General features: G+C 44.0%; 1 protein-coding gene and 1 long non-coding RNA gene across 3 annotated transcripts in view; one reads left to right on the top strand and one right to left on the bottom strand.

Annotated features, from left to right (window-relative positions):
- Positions 1-22,792, bottom strand: part of LOC108024571 (G-box-binding factor) — a 38,974-nt gene extending 16,182 nt beyond the window's left edge. The window contains exon 1 of one of the 2 annotated variants that reach the window (XM_017094568.3): positions 22,399-22,792. In XM_017094568.3, the coding sequence (XP_016950057.1) occupies positions 22,399-22,422 (24 nt within the window). In that variant the 5' untranslated portion in view covers positions 22,423-22,792. Of the gene's footprint in view, positions 1-2,400; positions 2,942-22,398 lie in introns of those variants that run through there. The other variant, XM_017094569.3, reaches the window with a different exon arrangement.
- Positions 8,002-9,583, top strand: LOC108024572 (uncharacterized). The gene is made up of 2 exons (XR_007764527.1): positions 8,002-8,830; positions 9,376-9,583. It is a non-coding gene; the product is annotated as an uncharacterized LOC108024572 (long non-coding RNA).
- Positions 22,793-23,283: the final 491 nt, after the last annotated feature.

Genomic DNA, 23,283 nt, shown 5'->3' with positions numbered 1-23,283 from the left:
ATCACTTCCACTCGTAGCTGCAACTTCCTCAAGTCAAAGAGGCACTCGGGGAAAGAAAGGTCTTTTATAATCCCCGCTTGAGGGTTTGACATCTTATTTGGGGTTCTACTTGTGAGACACTATTGGTTCAAGATAAACGGTTTATACAAAAGATAGATTGAGTTCCATACTTATGAAGTGTCTTGCAAGGGAGTCAGTTCATATGTTCTCAATTTCTAATTTAAAGTAGGGAAATCTACAGTCCTAAACAGATTTATTTAATAATAATTTTATAGAGGCATAGACACAACTTCAACTGTATAAAAGATACTACTAACTTCATATTTTGAGTTCTTACAAGGGTTTGTATAAGATATATGAGAAGAAATATCAAATTGGAAGGGATCTCGAATACCTAACCTCAAAATCATATCAAGACTTAGAAAAACTTAACATACAAATCTTCTTTAAACAGAATTTTTTGATGTGCCTCCCCTATAAATATTAAATAAGATTAATAAAGTTTTAAGTATTTAAACCAACCTAACCTGAATGTTAAGACCTCGTATCTGAGAGATAGCCTAGTTCACAGTTTCTATTTCGGTTCCACCAACTGCCCGGCGAATTCCCCATGACCTAAACGCATTGTACAACTTTTCTTTACTGTCGAAAGAACTAAGAAATTAATACGAGCTGCTCCGCTGCCGCTGCCGCCAACGAAAGAGAAAACGTAAACAGAGCAATGACGCGCTGCTGACGCTGACGTCGACGGCGACGCCAAAAAGTTTGTTGCTGTTTTCTGCGGGGTAGCAGCAGGCAGGCGGCGGGGGGAGGGGCAGTGAAGGCGGTGGAGGCGGAGGCGGGCAGAGAGAGCCAGCGTGAGGGAGAGCCGAAAAAGAGCGTTTGCATGTAATTAATTAAACGGCCCCAAAAGTCAGCTGTCTGCTGCCGCCGCCGCTTGTGCTGCTTCTGCTGCTTCTGCTGTCCAATTGTTGCGTTGCATTAGACGACGCAGCGGCTTAGCCGGCGACAGCGACGCGGCTGCGACGCCGGCAGCGCCTTTTTAGCATATTGTGCGAATGTGTGCCAATAGATGGCGCTGCATGATGCCTGGCCCGGTCAGAGAAGTGCGAGGGAGAAGGACGCCTGCTGGCAGCTCAGACTGTTATTAGTGCACTGAAAAGCAGGCAAGTGTTTGCGCCAAGATACGGGGAACCCCACAATTACCAGAGCCAAAATCACAGCTCTTGATTTAGTCAGGCAAACAAGCCTCAAACTGGCATTACTATTATAATAACAAGGATAGTGTTTTAGTTTTTAGAAGAAGATGAAGTATCATTGTTTTACAGATACATTTTAGAAATATATATTGAATCTTATACTTTGAATTTTGATTTTAAGAACAAAAAAGGTATGCGGATTAATATAAATTTGCCCTTTTTAATAGGTAAAGCTTAAAACAATTTAATCTTTTATATAGAAAAGACTATCTTCTTACCATATGACTTTATATTATTGGTTTTGCAAATAGATTACTTTTAAAGGAGCACCTCATTTCTTACTGTGTTCTGGCAGGGGTTTTTGTGGGGTTTAAGGGGGCACTGGCCAGCCTGCTGGCTGCACGTGCAACTTGTGCATTGTTTACATTGCTGAATGGCAGCAGCCACCGAGAGCGGGCTTTGTTGGGTTCTTGGGTTCGCTGCCACGTCCCTTTGTTGTTGCTGATAGCCCTCCCCACCTCCCGTCTCGACTCGCATTATCCACCACCTAAGTTTGCATGTCATGCCCAGAGCACCACCATCAACTGAGGCACCATCGCACCACCCACTGGGGCAAAAACACCCGCCCACGCATTGCCAATAAGCTGGCAGAAAACCACATGTTGAAGCTACGCGCATTTCGCAAGGCGGCGCTGCAGGTGCGGTATGCCACCTGAGAGATTCCTATTCCCCAATTGGCGGAGGCGCAACCTCAAACGCGCCTTATCAATCCGCAGACGAACTCAACTTGCGGCAAGTTCAAGTTGCTGATAAGGCAGTTTGAGGAATTGGGATTACCAAGGAACTTGGGCTACACAACCTCATCTCACTTGTATTCTTGCTTTTCCTAACAGGGATTTCCCAACTTATCTGAAAAGTGTTTCTTTTTAGTTAGCTTTACATTAATATTGAAATACTATAAAATATGGAAAACTTCGTATATTAATATATTATCCCATATAAGATTTATTTTAAATATTTAAGTATCAAAGATCTTATATTCATTTACTCAAATATCACTTCTTCAGACCTTTTTCCTAGTATGGTGTGATCACTAAACTCATATATTGAGGATTTCTCCCTGTAAAGTGCCCCCAAAAACCCCAGATCCTTATATTTATACTTTTGGGACCCCCATCCCCGTAGGATCTTCGAGACTCACCTCAGTGCACATTTTCGGCTGGGCCGTTCACAGTTTCACAACGTTTATATCCAAGTAGATGGAAAACGAAAAAAAAGGTAACGCGTTGGAGTTTTTAGTTCAGGGCGGTACGAGTGCGATCCCTGTCAGTCAGTCACTGGGCGTGTGGGCGTGGTCCTGGGCGGATCAGAGGGCGGCCAGCAGGTGTCCCGAAGGGAAGCGGGACGAGCAGGCGTAGGAGCGGCCCAGAGCGGCATCACAGAACTTGGACGACATGGCTGATCGCTATCGTTTATGTTCTCCAAAAAAGTGCACTGTATTATTCGAATATTATACTTTTCAGTTGACCACTTTTGTATCTTTCACATGCACTCTCGCACGATCCCGCAAAACACTGTTTCGAGTTCTGGTATCTTTGAATTACGCGCGCTGCTGGGCGAACGGCTGGCTTTCTGGGTTTACGTCGTTTTCGAATTGGAGCTGTGTGGCGGGCACGGAGCGAAAGAGCGACGTGGACCTCGCAGCGCCGTGCTAAAATCACAAATAAAACGCTCGGCGCTCAAGAAGCAGGCAGCAGGCGGCCCAAACGGCAGGCACGCACACAGGCGCAAGTAAATGCACCCCTGTACGCGCAGTGGCCGTGAGTGCGAGCGGGCGCGCTGCATGCGGCCGTCTCTCTTCCGCGACGAGCACTTATGTAAAAGCATTGAAACTGAACGAGTTTTTGGACGGCAGCGGGGCTGAGAGGAGGGGAGAGCCAGAGCGCTTGTGGCCAGAGGAGAGCGAGAGGAGAGCGGCGCTGGGCAGAGCGCACACACACAATACGGGGGCATTGCCAGCTGTGTGTGGGGCCGAGCGGCGTTGCCAGCCGAGAGTTTCAGCCCAGCACAGCAACGCAGAGCAGAAATCCCAACAACGAAATAACGAACTACGGAATAACGAACTACGGACAGCGAAGCGAAACGTTGTGCAAACCAAACCAGGCGCTTTGGCCCGCCGGTTCGATTGTGGGAGCGGGTATTCAAAAGATACAGGCGGCGTTGCCAGAGTTTGCGGCTCGATTCGAAAGTCGACTGGGTCTCTGACATTTCCGATCGCGATCGAAGGGGTTTTGAAAACGGACAGTGTTGACAGGGCGTGCTTTTATTAGCATGATTGTACTTGTAGCTCATACTCCATAATTTATCTGAAGGCAATACTATTTGTCATGTTTCAAGAATGTGCAATGGAGAAAGAACATTTATATTTATTTTCTCCCCAAAAATTGATAGCAATGCCCAGCATCAATGTACTGTGTTAGTCATTAAAAAACAAATATAAAATTATTTGTTTTGATGTTATTTTCTTTGTGGGTAAAAAATATATATTTTTTAAACTTTTGTTTACTTCAGAATATTGAAGTGGTAGATAAACAGAATGCAAACAAGAAAACATATAAAAATGAACAAAACTAGCAGAAGAGTTATTATCACATTTTTCAAAACCAAACTCGAAACTTTAATGAACAATTTTTTCGAAAATGTTTAACTAAAGTTGTATTAATTTATATGGAAAGATGAATTGGTAAATAAAAGTGTAAATAATAAAATTAGTAATAGATAATGAACTAGTCATACATCCAGCTCATCCATCTGACATTTTCTTAGGATTCTACTGTCAAAAAATAACTTAATAAGATAACCTATTTTAAGTCAGTAGTTTCTAGAGGTATGCCAAGAAAATAAAGATATTATACAGCTAACAATCTTCCATATTGATCCAGAAAACCCAGTACTTTTCCCAACCCGCCAAGCAGTGGATTCCCGACCATATGGCAACCCTGTGCCGCACAAGCGCTGACTAACAGTCTACACCAATACCACCAACGGCGTATCTCTCGCCGCTGTGTGTGCGTGTATCTGTGTGCCAGTCTTGCTTGTCAGTTGGGATTTCGTTTCGTTTCGTATCTGGTCGTTCGTTTTCGTTTCGTTTCGTTTATATAAAGGTACGTTTCCACATGGGCATATGTATGTACGTGTAAGCGAGTGGTATGCGGCGAAGGCAGCGACAAAGCAAACTGAGCCAAAGCGACTGAAACGCTCGCTGTGAAAAGCAAAACTGAACTCGAGTTGCTGTTGCTGTTGGTGTTTCGCTGGCGACGTCGGCGTCGTCTCTTCTCGTCTCCCTCTCCCTCTCCCTCTGCCTCGCCCCTCGCCATCCCCCTTTTTTGTTGAAACATTTTTGTTTATTTCAGCGGTGCGCTCGTATCTGTATCTCAGATGTTGGCTGACTGGTTCGGTCCGCACACTGGCAGTCGTATCTGTATCTGCCAGGTACTTTTTGCCCGCTTCGTGTGCGCTCTGTGCTATTTTATGCGCTATTGCCAAGATTGCTGTGCGAATTTCGCCTTGAAACATTTTTTGTTTTTTCCCCTGCTTTTCGCCCAGCTTATCTCTTTTGGCCCAAAAACGTAGCTAAAGAATACAAATAAAGTACAACTGCATATTGTATATTGGCCGAAAAAGGCTAAAAGCGCGCCAATTCTAATTCGCCTGGCCAAAAGGCGAGAGGCGAACTCCCTCCCTGATTGAAGGTCAGCGGCGGAGAAGTCGGGCAGTCCGTCGCAGGCTGCGGACGAACGCTGACTGATTGTTTTCAAGTTGCGCTGCTGGCTCGCCAAATGGATTGGCAATGCAGTGCCGTGCCCGTACCCACGGCACGCCGAAAACCCAAGCCCAACCAAAGTCCTACCCAACCCGACCCAACCAATTTTGCGTCGCATATTTTGCCGTATCCTGCTCCGCTGCTTCCGTCTCTGTCGCGTCTCAGTCGCTGATGTCATTACTTCGAGGCGAGCGAGAAATGGGGTTTATTTTTTATTCCCCATCGACAGGGGGTACAAAGGTAGTACGAGGCACGGGTTCCGTTCCAGCTGATGACGGACATGCAACTGGTCGAGGGCTGTGGCTATCGGTTTCGGACCATACGTACTTCGCAGGGGAGTGCTTACTGTACCGGGGGCTATTAAGAAATCGAAGTTTAGGCATATATCTATGATCATCCTGTGGCTTAAACTATGTATAATCCGAAAGTGTTGCAATTCTCTTTTCAGCTAGAACGCCTTGTATTTTCATAAGATTGTACTAGGTGCTATAAAAACTCCTAATTTTTATAAACACTAGCGACATATCGAGGATCTTAGAAATCAAAGTCTTAAAATGTAATAAAAAAAAAACATTTTCTTAAGGCAACTTAAATTTAAGTTACTTTAAAGCAGTAACAATTTATTATATGTAAAATTTTAAAAAGGTTAAACACTTGGAAAAGATGCTTAAATATGTTTATCCCAACTTTCATAACCATCCTTTAAGATCTTCGTTTCTATCTTATCACCTGAGTATCCTGACCTTTTCGGATCCCCTTATGATCTATGGATTCTTCCTTATCTCCCGGGTTCCCTGACATTTTCTGCAGCATACTTTTGACGTCCTAATCAACCGATCAACCGTTCGATCGATCATTGCAAGTGAAATGCAGATGTGGAACGAACAAAGCGCCAACCTACCAGATATTTCCTGAGTATCGGCAGCGTCGGGAGTTCCGTTGTTGTGCCACTTCGCTTGTTTAGTTTAATTCGTGACGCGATGCAGAGCAGCGAAATAAATCAAAACAACGGCGGCGGAGGTGATAAAAAATCGCTTTTCACGTGAGAGTAAAAGCTTCGAATGCTGCGCCGTCGACGTCGACGCTGCTGCTACAATGCCGCTGGCAGCGCTGTTGGCGATTTGAATATGTTATGATGTTCATGTTGCATGTTGGCTCGCGTCGCCAACTGGTTTTATTTTTATTTTTATTCTCTATTTCTATTGCGTCTACTTCCGAGTTCAATGCAAGTGACGTCGACTCAGGCAGCGGCAGCGGCAGAGGCAGCGGCAGCGGCAGCGACAGCGACGTTGCGCAACCGCCCACACGCGCTGCGGCTGCCGTTAGCTTTTCTAAATATGTGTGCGTGTGTTTTGGCGAGGCTGCGTCGTGCAAATATTTTGCCAGCATGCGCTATTCACACACATGTCGGTGGCCCAGAGGCTGCGCCACACCCCGAGGACACCACCCCCTCGCGCACACACACCACCCACTTTGCTGTAGCAACCACCGCCACCAAACGTGTCCCATTGAAAGCTAGCCGGCACTCACTCACTGGCAAACAACACACATGTTGCTTCGGTTTAGATTTAGACGAGTTTTGAATGCTGAATAAATGGCCCGAGTGGCAAAAACAGCGCGGGGAGGTGCCGCAGCAGCTGGAGGAGGAGGACTTTCCAGCACCACCACCAGCATTGTGCCAGCAACTGCTGCTGCAACATCCACGGCAGCAACATCGCCGCACCGCGGCAACAATAGCGATCGTGTTGCAAAAACAGGTGTCCGCTTTGCATAGTCTTGCCTGCGAGTTGAATGTTTGGCTTCCATTGGCAGAGTGTTGAGTACGGTCAACTGGGAAGTTATCAACAGAGCTTTGATATGGAACAACTTTAGATTTTTTATAAAAATTTTTTTTATAGTCTTATAATAGAACCGAATAGCGATGATCCCATATCCTTTTATAGTCGTTTTAATTACTTGGGTTACTAAAGACCGTCGTAAATAAAGGTTTACTAATAATAATCTGCTAATTTTGTTCCAATTTAATGTCTTTAAATAGTTTTTATGGTTTACAAACTTCCTTCGAGCTATTATCATGATCTGTAGACATAAATACTGGGCACACGTGAAATTTCTTATCTTGGTCTTGGGACTCTTACCGAGGACTTAATGAGTTGAGATAACGACGATCTTAACAATTTAAATAGTAATTTAAAAATGAACATACTGGCAGTACTGTTATCAAAAATGTTGTGGGTTTTACATCCCCCTACCCACTTGCAGAAAATATATTATTAATGAAGTAATTCCACACCCAAAAAGCCTTTCGGTTTACAGATATCAAATTCGTTGCAATATGGGTTTCAGTACAAAAATTAATAGTTATGCACAATTTAATGGCTGCGTAAGTCCTGTGCTGCGTATTGTAAAAATAATTAAATGATTTGTTTCTTGCTATTTAATTACACCCACCCGTTCTGGGATTCTCCTTTTAAAGGATTCATTACCTAATTACTGCTTGCATCACAAAGAATCTCGCACTGGCGTGGGCATATGGGGACTTCATGCAACGCATTCGCAAATAAAGCAGGATAAAAGCCATCTGAGCGAGCGAACAAGCGACGTTCAGTAATCGAATCAATTCAACGCCAATTATACAATCTGTCAACAGGAGCAGGAGCAGGAGCAGGAGCAAGGAAGGAGCAGAGCAACCTGCCTCTGCGACGACGAACTCCCCGAACCGACGACCCTGACCGATAGCATCGCATCGGGGGCAACCTGCTGATAAGAAAGCATTCGAACAGGAAGCACTCGCCGCCTGTGCCAGGAACAATAATCAGCGGCGGAGGTAGCAGACAACTAACCTTCACTGAGAGAAAAGGGGGTGGAAATAGTGCACAACAAACAGTGTTGAAAAGTGTCAAAGAAACAGGAGGAACACTTGGTAACCTAAAAGGTTGATGGGTATTTGCGAGGAAGGGTTCCTAAAAGTGTGAGTAACTCATATGTTACTAAATTGGAGATCCTAAGATTTAAGGATTGTAACTTTTGTATTTAAGGTTTTCTAATTTGTGTTTTAAATGGACAAGTTTCAAGATACACAAAAAATATTTATCGAAAAATCTATATTCATAATCTGTCAAAGTTTTTTTTTAATGTCAAGACAATACTTAAGTACAGCTTTGTTATGAAAGTTTTTGTATTTAGTCAAAGTATTTCAAAAAAATTTTGAAAAAAATGATAACGTTGTGCTCAAATCTAGGAAATAATACTAAGTAGATTTAAAGTATCCTAACAATCACTTTTATAAGACCTTTGAAATTCAATGCGCGAAGACCAGTAACAATAGAGCTGAAACTGCAGCTGCTTTTTCCCACAGTGTCCAGCAAGATGTTTCATTAAGCCCATAGAGAGAACTTGTTCCTGGTCGGTTCAGCACTTGTTCGCCTGCCCGCGAACCTATAGTCACCGACCGATCCGATCCGATCCAAGCCGAGCCGATCCATTCATTTCCGCTTTGGCCGGAGCTTGTTGTTGCTTCGTGGCAGCGGCAGCCGCAGCAGCGGCGGCAGAACAACAACTCCGCCAAAAAGGCGACCATTCGGAACCGCCGGGCGAAAAACTATTGCACCTTATTGCCTTGAAAAGCGAGCATAACCAAGAGCCACAAACAAAGGCGATCCGTACGCGGCGAATTCAAAGTTGGCGGATCGGATCGTTTCGCCGCGAAAAAATAAGACCCTAAAAGAGAGTTCTCATTCACTTCCTACTCTCGGCGAAAACTTGAGACCCAGCTGACTGCCAAGACGACAAGTTTTCAAAACGAAACGTACGAAACTCAATTGTTGTTGCTGCTGCTGCTGGCTGGAAATTGCAGAGAAATTCCTTTGGCTTAATTAGCCTCTTTCGTTCGAGGCGAAAATATTTTCAAATGAGAAACGTACAGGCCGCCAAGAAAGCGGCACAACAACAGCAACAGCAACAACAGCAACGAGAACGGCAGAGCCGAGCAGAGCGGAGAGAAAGAGGCGAAAAGCAACAAAAACAACTCTGAGCTCAGAGCACAAATGAAACCAGTTTAGTTCATTTCGTTTCGTTTCGTTCATTAATTCAAAATTTCCATTTGAAACTTTTTCCCTCTGCTGTTGCTGTTGCTGTTGCTGCTGCCTCTTCCTCTGCTTCATTTTGTGTGTGCGCTCTGCTCTGCTCTGTTGTTGTGCTGTCGTTGCTCATCCCCGATTCCCAACCGCCGCCCCTCTCCGCTCACCACCTCGCCACCCCGGCATCTACCATCCCGATTCCATTCCAACCCCACCACCCATCCCGCAGCCCAACGTCATCGTCATAATCAGAGTTTTAACATTTTATGTACAGTGTGGACAGGCGGAACCCGCTATGAAGGACACACGCAATTCCAGGGGAAACTATTTCAACTAAGAGATATATTTAAAAGTGACACATAAAGAACTCCTAAATCAGAAATGTTTAAGGTATCCCTTTGATATGATATGATGTAATCAAATATATATTTTCAATAATATTCTATGATCGGAAAAATATAAAAATACAGTTGCAAATCTTATATTATTTCCTTTTTTTGGGATTTCTAACATTTTTGGGAAATGTATCTTAAAGATGCAAATGTATATCTTGTAAAAAATATTTTTTGTGAAATGTATCTGACAGATACAAATTGAGTATGGCTTACAGTTCCTATTCCATTTGCATTTATCTTAGTTTTAGACGAGTTTTTCACCTACAAAATGTATCTTACAGATACCTTTCCCTATCCAACAGTACCCACTGTATTTATACACTCCCCCACACACAACCGCCCCATACATAGGCCAGAGAGGGCCGAAGAGCAAAGCTCGTTTTCGTTGCGCCGACGAAGTTCGTTCGTTCGTCCGTTCTCTCCCACAATCGCCGTGCCTGACTCACACCGCTCCACCGACCGCCAGCTATATACACATAACCTACAAAAATATATAGCCCGTACATACGTCGGCTTGTATGTGCGCTGGCTGCTCGGCGATATTTGTGCGGCGCATCGTGTGCGCTGTCAGAGGCAAATGGCTTGATGGCCGTACACTCGATGGCTGGGAGCAGGGCGTGGGGGCGGGGGCGGACGGGGAGCGGGCACGGTGAGCGGGTAGCGGGACATTGCAGGCTGGTTGGCAGACAGGCGGCATAACATCAGCAGAGGCAGCACAGCAAAAGCAGCAACACAAGTGCGCAGGGTTGCCAGGCGCTCGGTTATAGCAAACGGCATTGAACCCTGAACCGGGTCCCACAGAGCAGATTGCGGGCATTTCAAGGAGTTCTACGAAACTATATATGATTACTTGGGTTCGGAATTCCAATAAATATATTAAATAAGGGGATGGGCACTACAAGGCCGAACATATAACAAAAAATATTTAAAAAAAAGGCAATAGATTTTTTTATAAGATTAAATGAGTTTAATACAGGAAATTAAGATGGATTTGTTAATGAAAAATAAGGTTTTCATCTTTAAATGTTACGATTGTTAGATACTTTTCAAACCCTGACTTTACAGTCTTCAACGGAATGTATCTCCCTTGCTTTCCCAACTGCCCTGGCAACCCTGGCTGACGTAGTATCGGGTTTTATATGTACATGCGCTGACGCTGTCACGGCCTCTGCCGTTTCCCTTCCTTGCCCTCCCCCGACCGCTCATTGCCTCTCATCCCCCACTCATTCTCGTTTCGTTCATTTCGACCGTCGCATAGTCCCACCGTCGAACTGTGGGACTGAACAACCAACGAGCCAACGAACCAACCAACCGACCGTCGTTCGCCTCGGCGCGTCGTATGTGGGAACGAAATAATACCTATAAAAAAAATTCTTTTTCCCTCGGTTTTTTGCCCCTGCCCGTGCTGTGCTGTGCTGTGCTGTGCTGCGCTGTGCTGTGCTGTGCTGTGCTGTGCTTCTTCTGGCCCCGGCTCGGGCTCTGGCTCTGGGTACAGCGACAACGAAAAAAAGAGAAAGACTTGTGGGTAGAAAACCAACAAAGTACGACTATAAAGTACGACAACGACGGGGTCTATGGGGGCGATGGAGGATGGTGGACCGAGCCCGGTGGATGGCGGGTTGGGGCGAACAGAAACAGAAAAATTTAAGATGCTTTTGCTTTGCTAAAGCGAACCAAGATCTGTTGGCTGCGGGACTGGACTGGCTCTGGCTCCGGCTCCGGCTCCGGCTCTGTTAGAAGCATGTTGAAATGAAATTGCTGAACGGCGAGTTGAGCTGAGTTGAGTGTCAGGTCGGACCAACCCAGCAACCCAACCGACCGACCGAAAGAAAGGAGGATAGAAAGAAAGGGGCCCCTGCGTAATGGTCTCTGCCGCTGCCACTGCCGCAGCTTTAGTTGCCGTTGTTGCGGGGGTGGGCAAATGTTTGGCAGCATTTTTGTATTAAAATTTTATGCGAGTGTGTGGCGGAGGCGGCTCTGGGCTTGGTTGTTTTTGTTGCCGCTTGTCGCTGTCGCATCCGAGAAACTTTGAACATGTTCGGCGCTGGTGCTGGTGCCGCTGTCGTTGTTGTTGCCTGTGCTAGTTACTCGAAATATCAGCAAAAAGGAGGCTTAAGCGGTGCCGCCGAAGCTTTAAATACCCTTGCAAAGGATCTTTTGGAGGACCTAGATATACATTACTCTTATAAGTACAATTTTAGTAAAAGTTTTAGGTCCTACATGATGTTGAAACTTTCAGGGCCCTGTTTGCCTTCTCATGGAATTCTAAAAGAAGATCTTTAAGTTTAAACCCAGTTGGAAATGAAAACTATAAAAATCTGCATCTCCATATGTTTTCAATGTTTAAACCAAATTTTACCTTAAGGATTGGAATATAGTATAAGTTTTGATCCTGCATTATATTAAGTAACTGAGACAGGGCCCTATTTGCCTTCCCATGTAATTCCAAAAGAAGGGCTTTAAGTTTAAACCCAATTGGAAATAATAAAAAATAAGATTCTATGTCCCTACATTTCTAGAGTTTTAACCAAATTTTAGTTTACTATAAAGATTGGAATATGGTAGAGGTTTTGCTCCTGCATTATATTGAGTAACTGGAACAGGGCCCTAATTGCATTCTAAATTACACTCTAAGAGAAGGCATTTAGGTTTAAACCCAGTTATAATTAAAACGGAAATCAAGAAAGAGATGAAAAGGATTGATAGACAGGTTTGTTATTGGCTTAAAATGGATAGTAAGGATTGATTATCAGTGTTTTTAATGGTATCCAACTTAGTAATATCAAAAGATCTGAAGAGGGTGCACTTAAGCTAGAATTTATAAAGGTTTGACTACTACGTTTGCAAACTATGGGTTAAAATATTAACTCCCTACCCACGGGATAGGGTAAAGGAGTGCTGCAGGTTTGGCGGATTTCAGTGTGGATACGTTGCTGTGTGGACGTCGATGTGAATGTGGAACGCCGAGCCGAAACAGAGCGAACGGAATGGATGCGATGCCAGCCCAGAAGGGGGACTGGGTGAAGGAAGGGGGATGGGTTCGCGAGACAAACACGGAGATGTTGGATGCTGATGCCGATGCCGATGCCGATGAAGACGCAGATTCAGATTCAGATTCGGATTCGGGCCCCAAAGACCAGGGCGACCAGCTGTTGGCCTTGTGCTCGGCGCACTGTTGTTGGCCTGGCATTATATTTTTGGAGACTCGCGGCCCGCTCTCTCCATCGGCATCGCCTCTGCAGACTGCCGACGGATGATGACTCGGTGCTATTGAGTAAAACTTATCCAAACAACAACACAGGCATTAATAATGTTTCTGTTCGGAGGCGCTGGCTATTTTCGCCCGACCGCTGGCGAGGAATTGCCACTGTCGAAATGATCGGTTCCGTGGGTATAGCTATATGGACTCTCTTCTCCTGGGGCTCTGCACCATTGATAACTGCGATCAGGTGCAGCCGGGAATCGAGTTGGCCCGCAAATTGCTAATATCGGGGTTTTCCATTGGCTGATTGGCGCTGCATTCGTTCCTTTATTAGATTAAGTGTTCTTTCATTCCGTTTCTGGGTCACCGGTTTGGGCATCACGAGAATAGATCTTCATATTTATACCGAATTTCCTTGGAATTCATCGACTACGGGGAGAACGCTTACGTTGAAAGGCGAATCGTTGCATAGAGGATAGAAAAATCTTTATTATAATACTATATTATAGTATAGAGTACTACTAGAAATTCCGATAGGGTATTAGTTTTAACATCAATGTTTTTTAAATTGCGAAAAACCACTCTAATAACCGGTTTTAATAATCAAGCTAATCGCACCGAAAAGTAGGCAATAAAATTATATAAAAGTCAGGTAACTATTTACATTTGCATAGGCTGAACTAAGAACGCATTCAATCGTATGATCTTGCGGGAAAGAAGGGTAGTACAACTGGTGTGTTTAAGCTCCTTAGTATTCAGTTTGTTTCACGAATGCTGGTTTTCATTGGCACTCTTCTAATGCCAGTTTCAATTTCCGAAAGCTCGCATTGCAGCCACCCACCTAGCATTCGCCTCCCCTGTCCCTCTGGCGTCCTGTCCCCCCCTCCCCAGCTACCTTCTGGCCAATCTCTCTAGCCCTGCCAATTCCCATGCCCCGTCCGAGTTGTCCCTGTCGGATTAGAGTTTTGGCCAGGGCCAAAAGCTGGTTACGTTCCGTTCGGTTCGGTTTGGTTCGCTGCGCCGGGGGAAAAACGAAGGGGTAGGCCAGGGCATCAATGCAACTTCAGTTTTATGATTTAACCCACTGGAAAACGTATTTTTTAGGTGTTAGGAATTCAGAGAGGCTTACTAAATGGTTAGGTGGGAAATTATCCATAAGTTACTTCACTAAAATATATAAAAATATACAAACTTTTTTATTACAAATTAGATTTTTAGAATTTTTATTGTTTTGAGAAATAGTTCTTGATTTTGTTAGTTCTAAGTTCTTTGTTTTGTGTGTTTTGTGAGAAATTATATATTTTTGGTTGATTGTCAATAGTTCTTCTATAAACGCTTAATAATTTCCATTTACTTTAATGAAGGACATAATGATGAAGAAGAAAATTAAAGACAAAAGTTTAGGTAATATAGTAATTCTCCATAATAAGATACAAAACCTCAAACTATAGTAAAATGTTACTTAACATATCGACAGAAAATCATAATAACTTAAACTTAGGAAAAACTGTAAGTAATACAAAAATTTAACAAAAAATGTGCTTAAAGTGTATTTCTTGAAGTCTTCATATAGGAAATTCAAAAGCATAGATCCGAGTAATTACAACTCCTTGAAATTAACATTTTCCCGCAGTGCATCTGGCAGTGGGGAATGGAATCGGGAAATGGAGAGGGAGTGGCGACCGGTTGCAGCTCCACGACCGCGCCACTCGAAGGAAGAAATGCGATTGCCGATTGGGGTTATAATGGATTTCGACAGTCCAAGAGTTGCGCTCCAGCGGCGCTGCCGGCGCCGACGCCGTCGTCGGCGTCGCAGTTGCAGCGCTGCAATCGGTGCGCTGTTCCTTTTACGCTTATTAGTTTAATTTGCCGCTGCCAGGCACTGTGGATGCCGCCTGCTGCATGCTGGATGCTGCTGCCTCTGCGGTTGTTGTTCAGCTCTATTACGACTCTTTTGCTTTTGCATTTTTGTGCTTTTTTCCTGCTTATGGCATGCAACATGCTGCTGGCTTTGAAGTTCTTCGGCGACTGACGCGAGCGCTCTCTTCGAGGCGACTCCAAACAAGTTCGAATTCGCGACGTTGCAAGGTGCATTTGCCCCAATCCCGAAACGGATGGTTGTGTGTATCTGTGTGTGTTTTTGTCGGCCGGGCCTGGGGACTGTGTGTGCGGGCGATTTGCATATATGCAAAACACTTGGCAGCGCCGCAGAGCAGCCAAAAATCTGAGACTGCGACTGGGCAGACTCACATGTTGCATGTCGCCTTTAATTTATGCCGATTGTCACCCATCTCGCTCCGACTGCCACCACCACTGGCCACTGCCGCCATCCCATCTACGGGTGTTTGTCTCTCGCTCTGTCGCAGCGCTTCGACTGGCAGCGTTTACAGTTAAAGCTATCAATGTCACCGCCTGACAGCCGACGGGCGGACAGGTAGCGCCACCTCACACATCACCCAAGCTACAGTGGGCCCTGGGCGATTAGAACTGGAGCGTATTATGGATTTGCATTGAGGATGCATAATGGTCTTGGAATTATAAGATATATTTTCACCTCCATGTTCTATAACTGGGATACACTGATCCGGAAATGGTATTATATTAAGTGCCTTGAAAAGGTATAATATATTTTGTTAGCCCAACTTATTGATAAGTATTCTTGGTAAAGACCAATTAAACTTTTGATATTTTAAAATAAGATATTACTCATTAATGAATGTGTTATAATATAAGCAATCACAGCTTTTATCATGACACCATTTCTTAATTAGAGGATATTATTTTATAAATATGAATTTTAGTTAAGGATACTTATTAAACCATAAAGGTAATAGATTTACTAGTTAGGATACAGTAGGATGATAATTAAGGGTAGGTTTTAGGCAAAAGTGGATACTGATTGCGGTAACTTTAGGAGGTAGGAGTACCGTGAAATAAAACTAACAAACAGCAATGAAAATAAGTTAAGTTCATAGGGGAAGTCCTCCTAGTCTGACTAATCACCCTCGCAAACACTCAGCACGCCGGCTTCCAACGAGTTTTTTGGTTTGGCCAAATAAAAACACTGGCGATACTAAAGAGCCTCTAATTGGCGAGCGACCACTGTGCCGTTTCGTTTATCTGTCTATGTCGCTAAGAGGGGTAAGAGGGCAGGAAGTTGAAGGTCGTTCGTTCTCCCTGTCACACACACACAAACCCACACTTATTCTCGGCCGTACTCATATTTATTTATTACTTTTTATGTTGTTTTAATGACGCCGACGACGTCTGCTCTACTTCATCTGATTCTCTGCCGGCGTCGCTGCCGCTGCCGCTGCCGCTGCCTCTGCTGCTGCCTCTCCTTCGAGCCAACTATTGGCATCTCTGTCGCTCGCCCGCGATTATTTTCGGGTTATTAAACCAACCGCAACAACTCAGACGGCAAACAACAACAGCAAACAGCCACACACAACAACAAGCGAGCCACTTGCAGTTTTTGAATTGCTGATTAATTTTATTGCTTGTTGTAATGATAAATTCGTTTTTTGTCGGTTTTTGTTTTGATCACTTGCTTCGCCGCGCTACACGTGACTCTGGCTCCCCCAGCCCCCCAACCCTCTGCCTCAGCACGCAGTCGACAGCTCTGCCGCTGCGCTGCCGTTGCCTTTTGGTCTCCGCCGTTTCCTCTGCCGTCTATAATTTATTAATTGTGCTCAGAACGTGAAACGCTGTCGTCGCCTTTTTTGTTTTGATACGCCACTTCGTACTGCCAAAGGGTTGGGTGGTCGTGCTGGTCCAAAGGGGGCGGGCCTTTTGGGTGGCGTGGCGTGGCGAACAAGTCTCGTTGTTTCCGCCCGTCGCCGCTGCCGCTGCCGCTGCCATTGCACTTGGTTAAAGACCCCCGCTCCTTATGGAGGGGGAGCACCTTGGACCCGCCGTGCTTGTCAACTCAGACGGAGGCCGTCTGATGCTGCACATCGTAAGTATGTTGCACATATGCTGTTTTTGTGACGGCGGCAGGCATCCACATTAGCCGAGCTCTAGTAGTTGACTAAGCAGCTGTCTAATTAGTTGGCATTACGGTAATCACTCGCTATTAGGATCTTAGTAGGCAAAGAAATGAGTTTTAAAAATAATCTTGTTTGAATTGCATCATTTTGGTCCCTCGCCAGTCATGATTTTTATATATTCCTATCAAAAGAATACTGAAATCAGCTTTTAAATTGTTTGAAATTGACATGAGTACGGTAATAAAGTTTTACTCTTTAGTACTAAAGTATCTATCAGGTTTTTATATGTATCTCCAGTACATATTACAACAACTACTAGTTCTACTACCAATACTACTGCTATAATCTACTAATACTTCTTTATGCCACTAATAATACTACTTATTCTCCTACTGCTTTGGAAATTTCAATAAGGCCTTGCGTCGGGAAGTAACTCCTAAACATGGGGAACCTTTTGGTTTCTATCTGAAAGATACTTTGTATTCATCTTCGCTTTTCCTCTTCAAAGCAGTTTCGTTAGCCCGAATACTGATGCCAACTTTCAAGAGTTCCCTGGCGTATTCAATGAGCAATGAATAATACTACCTGATATTTCCCTTCCCCGCCTCACCCACTGTATCTGGAGCACTTGACTTCTTTGTTCCCCTGACCCATTTGTATTCCCCATGCGATCTGCTTTTGGTGTCGTAATTGGAATCGCACTTTCGTTCTCGTTCGGAACCGCTTGGCTTCATTCATTCATTCCCATTCCCATTCGATTGTCATTTATTAGGGGCCGATCATTACGTAGACATTTGTGTTTGACAATTTGAATTGGTTTTCTCACGCTAAGCAGCGCCGTCGACGTCGGCGCTGACGCTGGCGCCACTTGGTCTTTCATTTCACTCACTCGTTCAATTTTCATGCCTCTTGCTGGCCGTCGATTGTTTGTTTGCTTCCGTCTGCCTTATTTTTTATTGCTGCTCTTTTTCATTCACATTTATTTAGCTAATAATATAAGTCAAATCGAACTTATTTATGACACCCGGCATCGAACGTGAGTGTGCGACTTCGACCCTACCCCAAGCCCCAAGCCAAATCCCAATCAGCTGGGGGCTTTTGTTTTGATCGCTATGTAAATGGCTGAGAGATGATTTTTATTGTTTTTATTGCCACTGAATAATCGGCGTGGGTTGATAGTGAGCACTCGCGTGCCGGTATGTGTGACAAGTAGTAAATATTTGGCTTTGAAAAAGTGCTCAATGAATGCCACGGACAGCTGATCTAATCGCAAAGGCTATTAATTATGAGAGTTCCTAAATGTGGGTATCTGTGGCAGTGGAAGTGGTATGATGAGAGAGATATAGGTGTTAATATCTTAATCCATTGGGTTAGGAATCACCAAAAAAGATTTTATTGAAGGTAATAACCATTCTCGGGGGTTTCCAAGAGTAACACTAACCAATAAAGGATCTCTTGTAAAAAAATGATTTGGTTCTATAGATGTTTTATGATTGTTCGAATTTTGTATCTTGTTTCTATAAAGAATGTTTAAGTCCTATATTTATTTAATGTTTTTTAGAATTTTGTATCTATTAAGTAAGTTATTCATGGTTCCTATAGTTTGTTAAACTTCGTTCCCTGTTATTTCATATCTTCTACCAATGTATCTTGTATCTTTTGAGTTCCACTCGCCGAATTACCACTCCATTCGAATGAAAAGCTCAAGGACCTTGTGAGTCTGTCAATTCGTTACCAATTTCCCCTTTGCGTCGCTGTTTCGCACAACATAAAAAGGATTGCGGCGCTTTCGTTTCCCTATGCTAAGTGATAAATGCCAAAAAAGAAATCTCACCGCCCCCAATCCGAAAGCACAACAAAAAGTAGCGGCATTTTGGCCACATTCATGTATTTCCTCTTGATTAGAAACTGCAAAGCAAAACAAAAACCGGAAAAAGGGTTATTTTTTATTGCTCTCCGTGTGTCGCTGTGTGTGTGTGTGTGCCTGTGTTTACTTCTTAACTTTCGGCGATTCCCTTGGTTTTTTCTTTCGTTTTTTATTATTATTATTATTGTCGCCGGCTTGGGTCGACTGCGCAGTCGGCGTCGCGAGCTTTTAGCATTTTTAAATTGACGTTTATTATGCGCGCTGCCTTCGCCGTCGTTGTCGTTGCCTTTTTTATTGTTTTCTTTTATTTTTGTGTGTGCCTTGTGTACTCAACATTGTTTTTGTATCTCTCTCCTTGCGGCGCTGGCGGCGGCGCTGACTGCGACGCGACTGCGGGCGGTGACGGCGACGTCGGCAGCGCTGCGCTGCGCCGTTTCTTTAGTTTGTTTTGGTTTTTAATTTAATCGTTTTTGTGGCCGCTCTGTGTTGTTGTTGTAGTTGTCGTTAAATGTGCTTAGCACGTGCTGCCGGCCTACTGCCTGCCTCTCTTTCCCACCCACTGCAGTGGTTATTGTTGACTCTTGCTTTTGCTTTTGCTGTGCTGTGCTGTGCTGCGCTGTTGCTTTTGCTTTTGCCCTTTTGTGTCTGCTCTTGATGCTTATTAGCGAGTGGCATTCACTCACTCTTTGAGCAAGTCACTCACCCTCTGCCCCCCACCCCCGCTCACTCACTCTGCTCCATTCATTCATGACGGCAGGTTGCCGCTGCCGCTGCCGCTGTCGCTGTCGCTGCCTCTGCCGTCGCTTAGAAACAAGTGGCCAATAAATTATGGCCAGCCGCAAGAGCAAGAAGAAGAGCAGCAGCAGCGACAGAGGCAGCTCTGCCCATTATTATTGCCCATTGAAAGCGTAATGGTAAATACGCATAATACCGTTATACAGTCCAACTTCACTAAGTCGTATTGTCATTGTACCAACTTCACACTGCAACTTTTATGTTCAGAATCAAACCAAAAAGATATATTATATTGTATATACTACACTACAAACATCCTTTATAATCATTAATCCATCAAAAATTTAAATAAAACTTTTAAATAGGTATCCTTCTTAGTTTTGAAATTATATATTTTAAATTTCATCTAACTAAACTCTTTGTGAATTCTATAAATTCCATTATATAGGAGATATCTTCTAACTCTTAAACATTAAAAGATACATTTTTAAAGTACAAAAAATAACAACATAAAATATTTATCTGACTCTTATACCAAGCCATAATAATAATAACCTTATCTGATTCAGAACCCACTTGCATTTTGGTTTTTTGTAGGAAACATTAAACTCTACTTGCAATAATTGTTGTATCTTACTGAGATTAGATCCCTTCAAAGATACAAACATCAAAAAAAAATGTAATAGATACATTTTTTTAAATCCCCTTTAATCGACACCTTCTGAAGTACAATTAGGCAGAGATGGCTAGTGAAGAGCTCTTTATAAGCACTAATTCTAAAACAAACACTTGAAATTCCCTATAAGCACTCAAGGCATATTATTCTAATGAAATGAGAACTCGAATCCGAACTCGAACTCGAGCTCTCAATTACGCCAATTGTTCATTCATCAGATGCTTGCGGTTCGGGTTAGAGATGTTCGCCTGTATTTATAGCTCGGAAAAAAGGGTTTGTCCGCCGCCGGCTGCTGCCCCACTCCCCGGGAGATTGTGTTGCCCGGCACGGCATGGGCCTGGGCTTTTTTTACGATACGGAAACTGACCTAAGGTATGCGGCGGGCATTTGCATGGGACCGATAATGAAAATGAGTTGATGGGGCACCGCGCCCCCCGCTCCCCCGCCCACAAAGGAGCGGAACAAGCGCAAGTCATGATGCTATTATTATACAACGTTCGGACTTTGGTACGTCACTGTGTCAAGGACAAGTGGATTCCTTTGCCCGTGAGTGTGTGTGTGCGTGAGTTGGTAAGAGGGGAGTGGTAGTGTATTTATTGTTGATTTACCGTTTTACGACCTTTGCCCTGGTAAATCATTAATGTGGAGCGGCGGCGATTCTGTTGACCTTTTTAACTGCAGACTTCCCCAGAGGGATACCAAAGATTCCACATTTATTTCGCTTCACCGCTTGGTTTTTAAAATTCTGTAGCACAAAGGAACGTAAACTTAGAGGTACAAATGATATTGATACCAAATTTTGGTATTGGTTTGATATTGATATCAAATTTTGGTGAAAAATTAAAAAAAAAAACAATAGATATGATCAATACTTATCTTCCCCCAGTCTTAAAAAATTGTTAAAATATTTTTTACCATTCATAAAGAATCTGAGGTAACATATATCAAGGGTACATTTTATTAAAATAAATAAATAGATTTTAAGTTTACCTTTAGGCCACTTTAAAAATCATTTAAACTTTCTTAAAGTAAAATGTTTATTTGAATACCTCTTAAATTTTTTTAGTATACAATAAAATCCTTCGTGAAGTGCCACCTGACAAATTCCTCGCACCAAGCATTTTTCTCAAAGTCAGCATATCTGCCATCGTCAAACACTCTGGCCAATTGTGGGTCAAGTTTATTTCAATAAATTTCTTTCCCTCTTCTCGTGTTTTATTTGTTGGGCAACTTGGAGGCGACGCCTGCAACGAATCTTAAATGCCAATGCACTTTACACGCCCCCAAACCAGGGGGCGATTGCCACCCCCTCGACGTGTATGACATTTTTGCAGTTTTTGTTTTGCTCGCCGGCTTCTACGCCTCCTTGCCCCCCCGTGCCTCCCCCTGCAGCACCACCCACCGCCCCCTTTTCGTCGTCCGTCATCACAAAAACTTTCATTTAATTGCTGCAAGCGGTAGAAATAAAGAAAGAAAACAAAGAGAGCGGAGGAAAAGCCTTGCTGTTGTTGGCTTTTGTTTACTTGGCTTCGATTGCGAGGGGGCTTGGGGGGTCAGGAAGGGGGAGGGGGTTCAAGATCCCAACTTGGGAATGGAAATCGAATCGGAATCGGGCACCGAGAATCGGGATTTCGGTGGGGGGAAATCGAGGAAAATGGCTAGCTGACGACGCGTGCTGTGCGTGCCTACTACGAGTGCCCCACATGGATATGCGTGCTGGAGGCCCCCTCTTTGGGACCCCCCTCGAAGCGCCCCCCTCGTCGCACCCCTGACCAATCCATTGAGCATTTCCCGGCCGTAGCCAAATGGCTTTTCAATTGGTTTCGCCGGTAAACGGCAAAAGCAACACGCGCACAAAACATAAATGCCGATAGAAGAAACTCAAGAATCAAAACAAAGATAGCGAATGCACCTCAGATGGCAAAAGCACATGGACTCATGTGCAATCATATCACATCATACATGGTCAGACATATTAGGAAGCTGAAGATGGTTAATCATAATAGTAGAACCATAATAGTATCGTATTATAAAAGACCATTAGTCCTAGGAACTGTTTTTTCAAGCTGAAGAAATTTCTTATTTGAAATGTCGATCATACAAAGGTAATACAATTGCATCAAAGGTTTTTCATATTGGAAATTTAAATAAAGAGGTTAGTAAAATATGGGGATGTTTTATTTTTACCTATGATAGTATCACAGATTTCTAAAACGTACTTACTCTTATATGTAAACGTTGAAACCCGAATAAAAATCGAAAATGGAAAATTTGATCATATATTATTAATTATATTATAATATCTCTTTATGTAACACCTAATTCTCAAACAAGGATTAAACAAAGACAATCCCCATCTATGGCACATATATTTAAGCAAGATCAAGGTCTGTACTTGAGATATTAAACCTTATCTTACAACGATCTACTCACATTGGATTCGGTCCACATTTTCATGGTTTCCTGCGGGGTCTCGAGGAGGTAATCTTGGCTGGCGGTAATCTAAGTTTGGCGCCTTTTTCTGAGTCGCTGCTTGTTTCGGGGGTTTTTGGCGGTGTTTCCTAGCCCCAGCTCCACATTTTTACGGAATTTGGGGGGGAAGGGTTTCCTGCGAGGAACTCGATCGCCTGGGCCAAGAACAATTCACTATTGCACACACTTAACACACACACAGGGGCAGAGCGATGCTTCTGCTGCCGCTCTTGTTCGACTGGGAAAATGGGGAAAATGGCTGTGGAAAATTTACGTAGTTTTTGCTCGGGCTCTGTGGCTTTGGCCGAGCGCCTTTGGCGTCGTCGTCGCTGGTCGCTTGGCGTCTTGTTGTGCGAAGTGCAGAGTTCGTACTGAATGCTTTTGGCCTGGCCAACACACAGTCGACAGCCGGGTGGCCAGAGTTGCCGCCGTCGCCGCCACGGCCGCTGCCGCCGAGGCTGGGAAACTGTCTGCGCGTTGGCAACCCTGCCACATGCGCGCGTTGTTGTTGCCAGCTTTTCCGCCTCGCATTTTCGTAATTTCAGTTGCGCTGTGGAAAGCCGCCAGGCTGGGACACAATCGGGCGCAAGCCAAAGACCCAAAACTCAATACCACACTCAGGCCCCACGATGCTCCCAATATACCATACCATTCCTTCCCGTCCCCTCCCCCCAACGAACTCCTCCTTTTCATCATTTCCTGAACTATTTTAGTGGGCCCGACCAACAAACAAAGGCAACTCGACTTGGCTCGTTTCGATTCGGCTTGTTTTCAGCCGAGTTTGGTTGGGCTTTGCTGCTTTGCTGCTTTGCTGCTTTGCTTTGGTCGCTTTACTTGTTTTCATTA

The sequence above is a fragment of the Drosophila biarmipes genome, chromosome 3R (genome assembly GCF_025231255.1).
Source record: "Drosophila biarmipes strain raj3 chromosome 3R, RU_DBia_V1.1, whole genome shotgun sequence".
Lineage (NCBI taxonomy): Eukaryota > Metazoa > Arthropoda > Insecta > Diptera > Drosophilidae > Drosophila > Drosophila biarmipes.
This window is presented reverse-complemented; position numbering and strand designations above follow the sequence as displayed.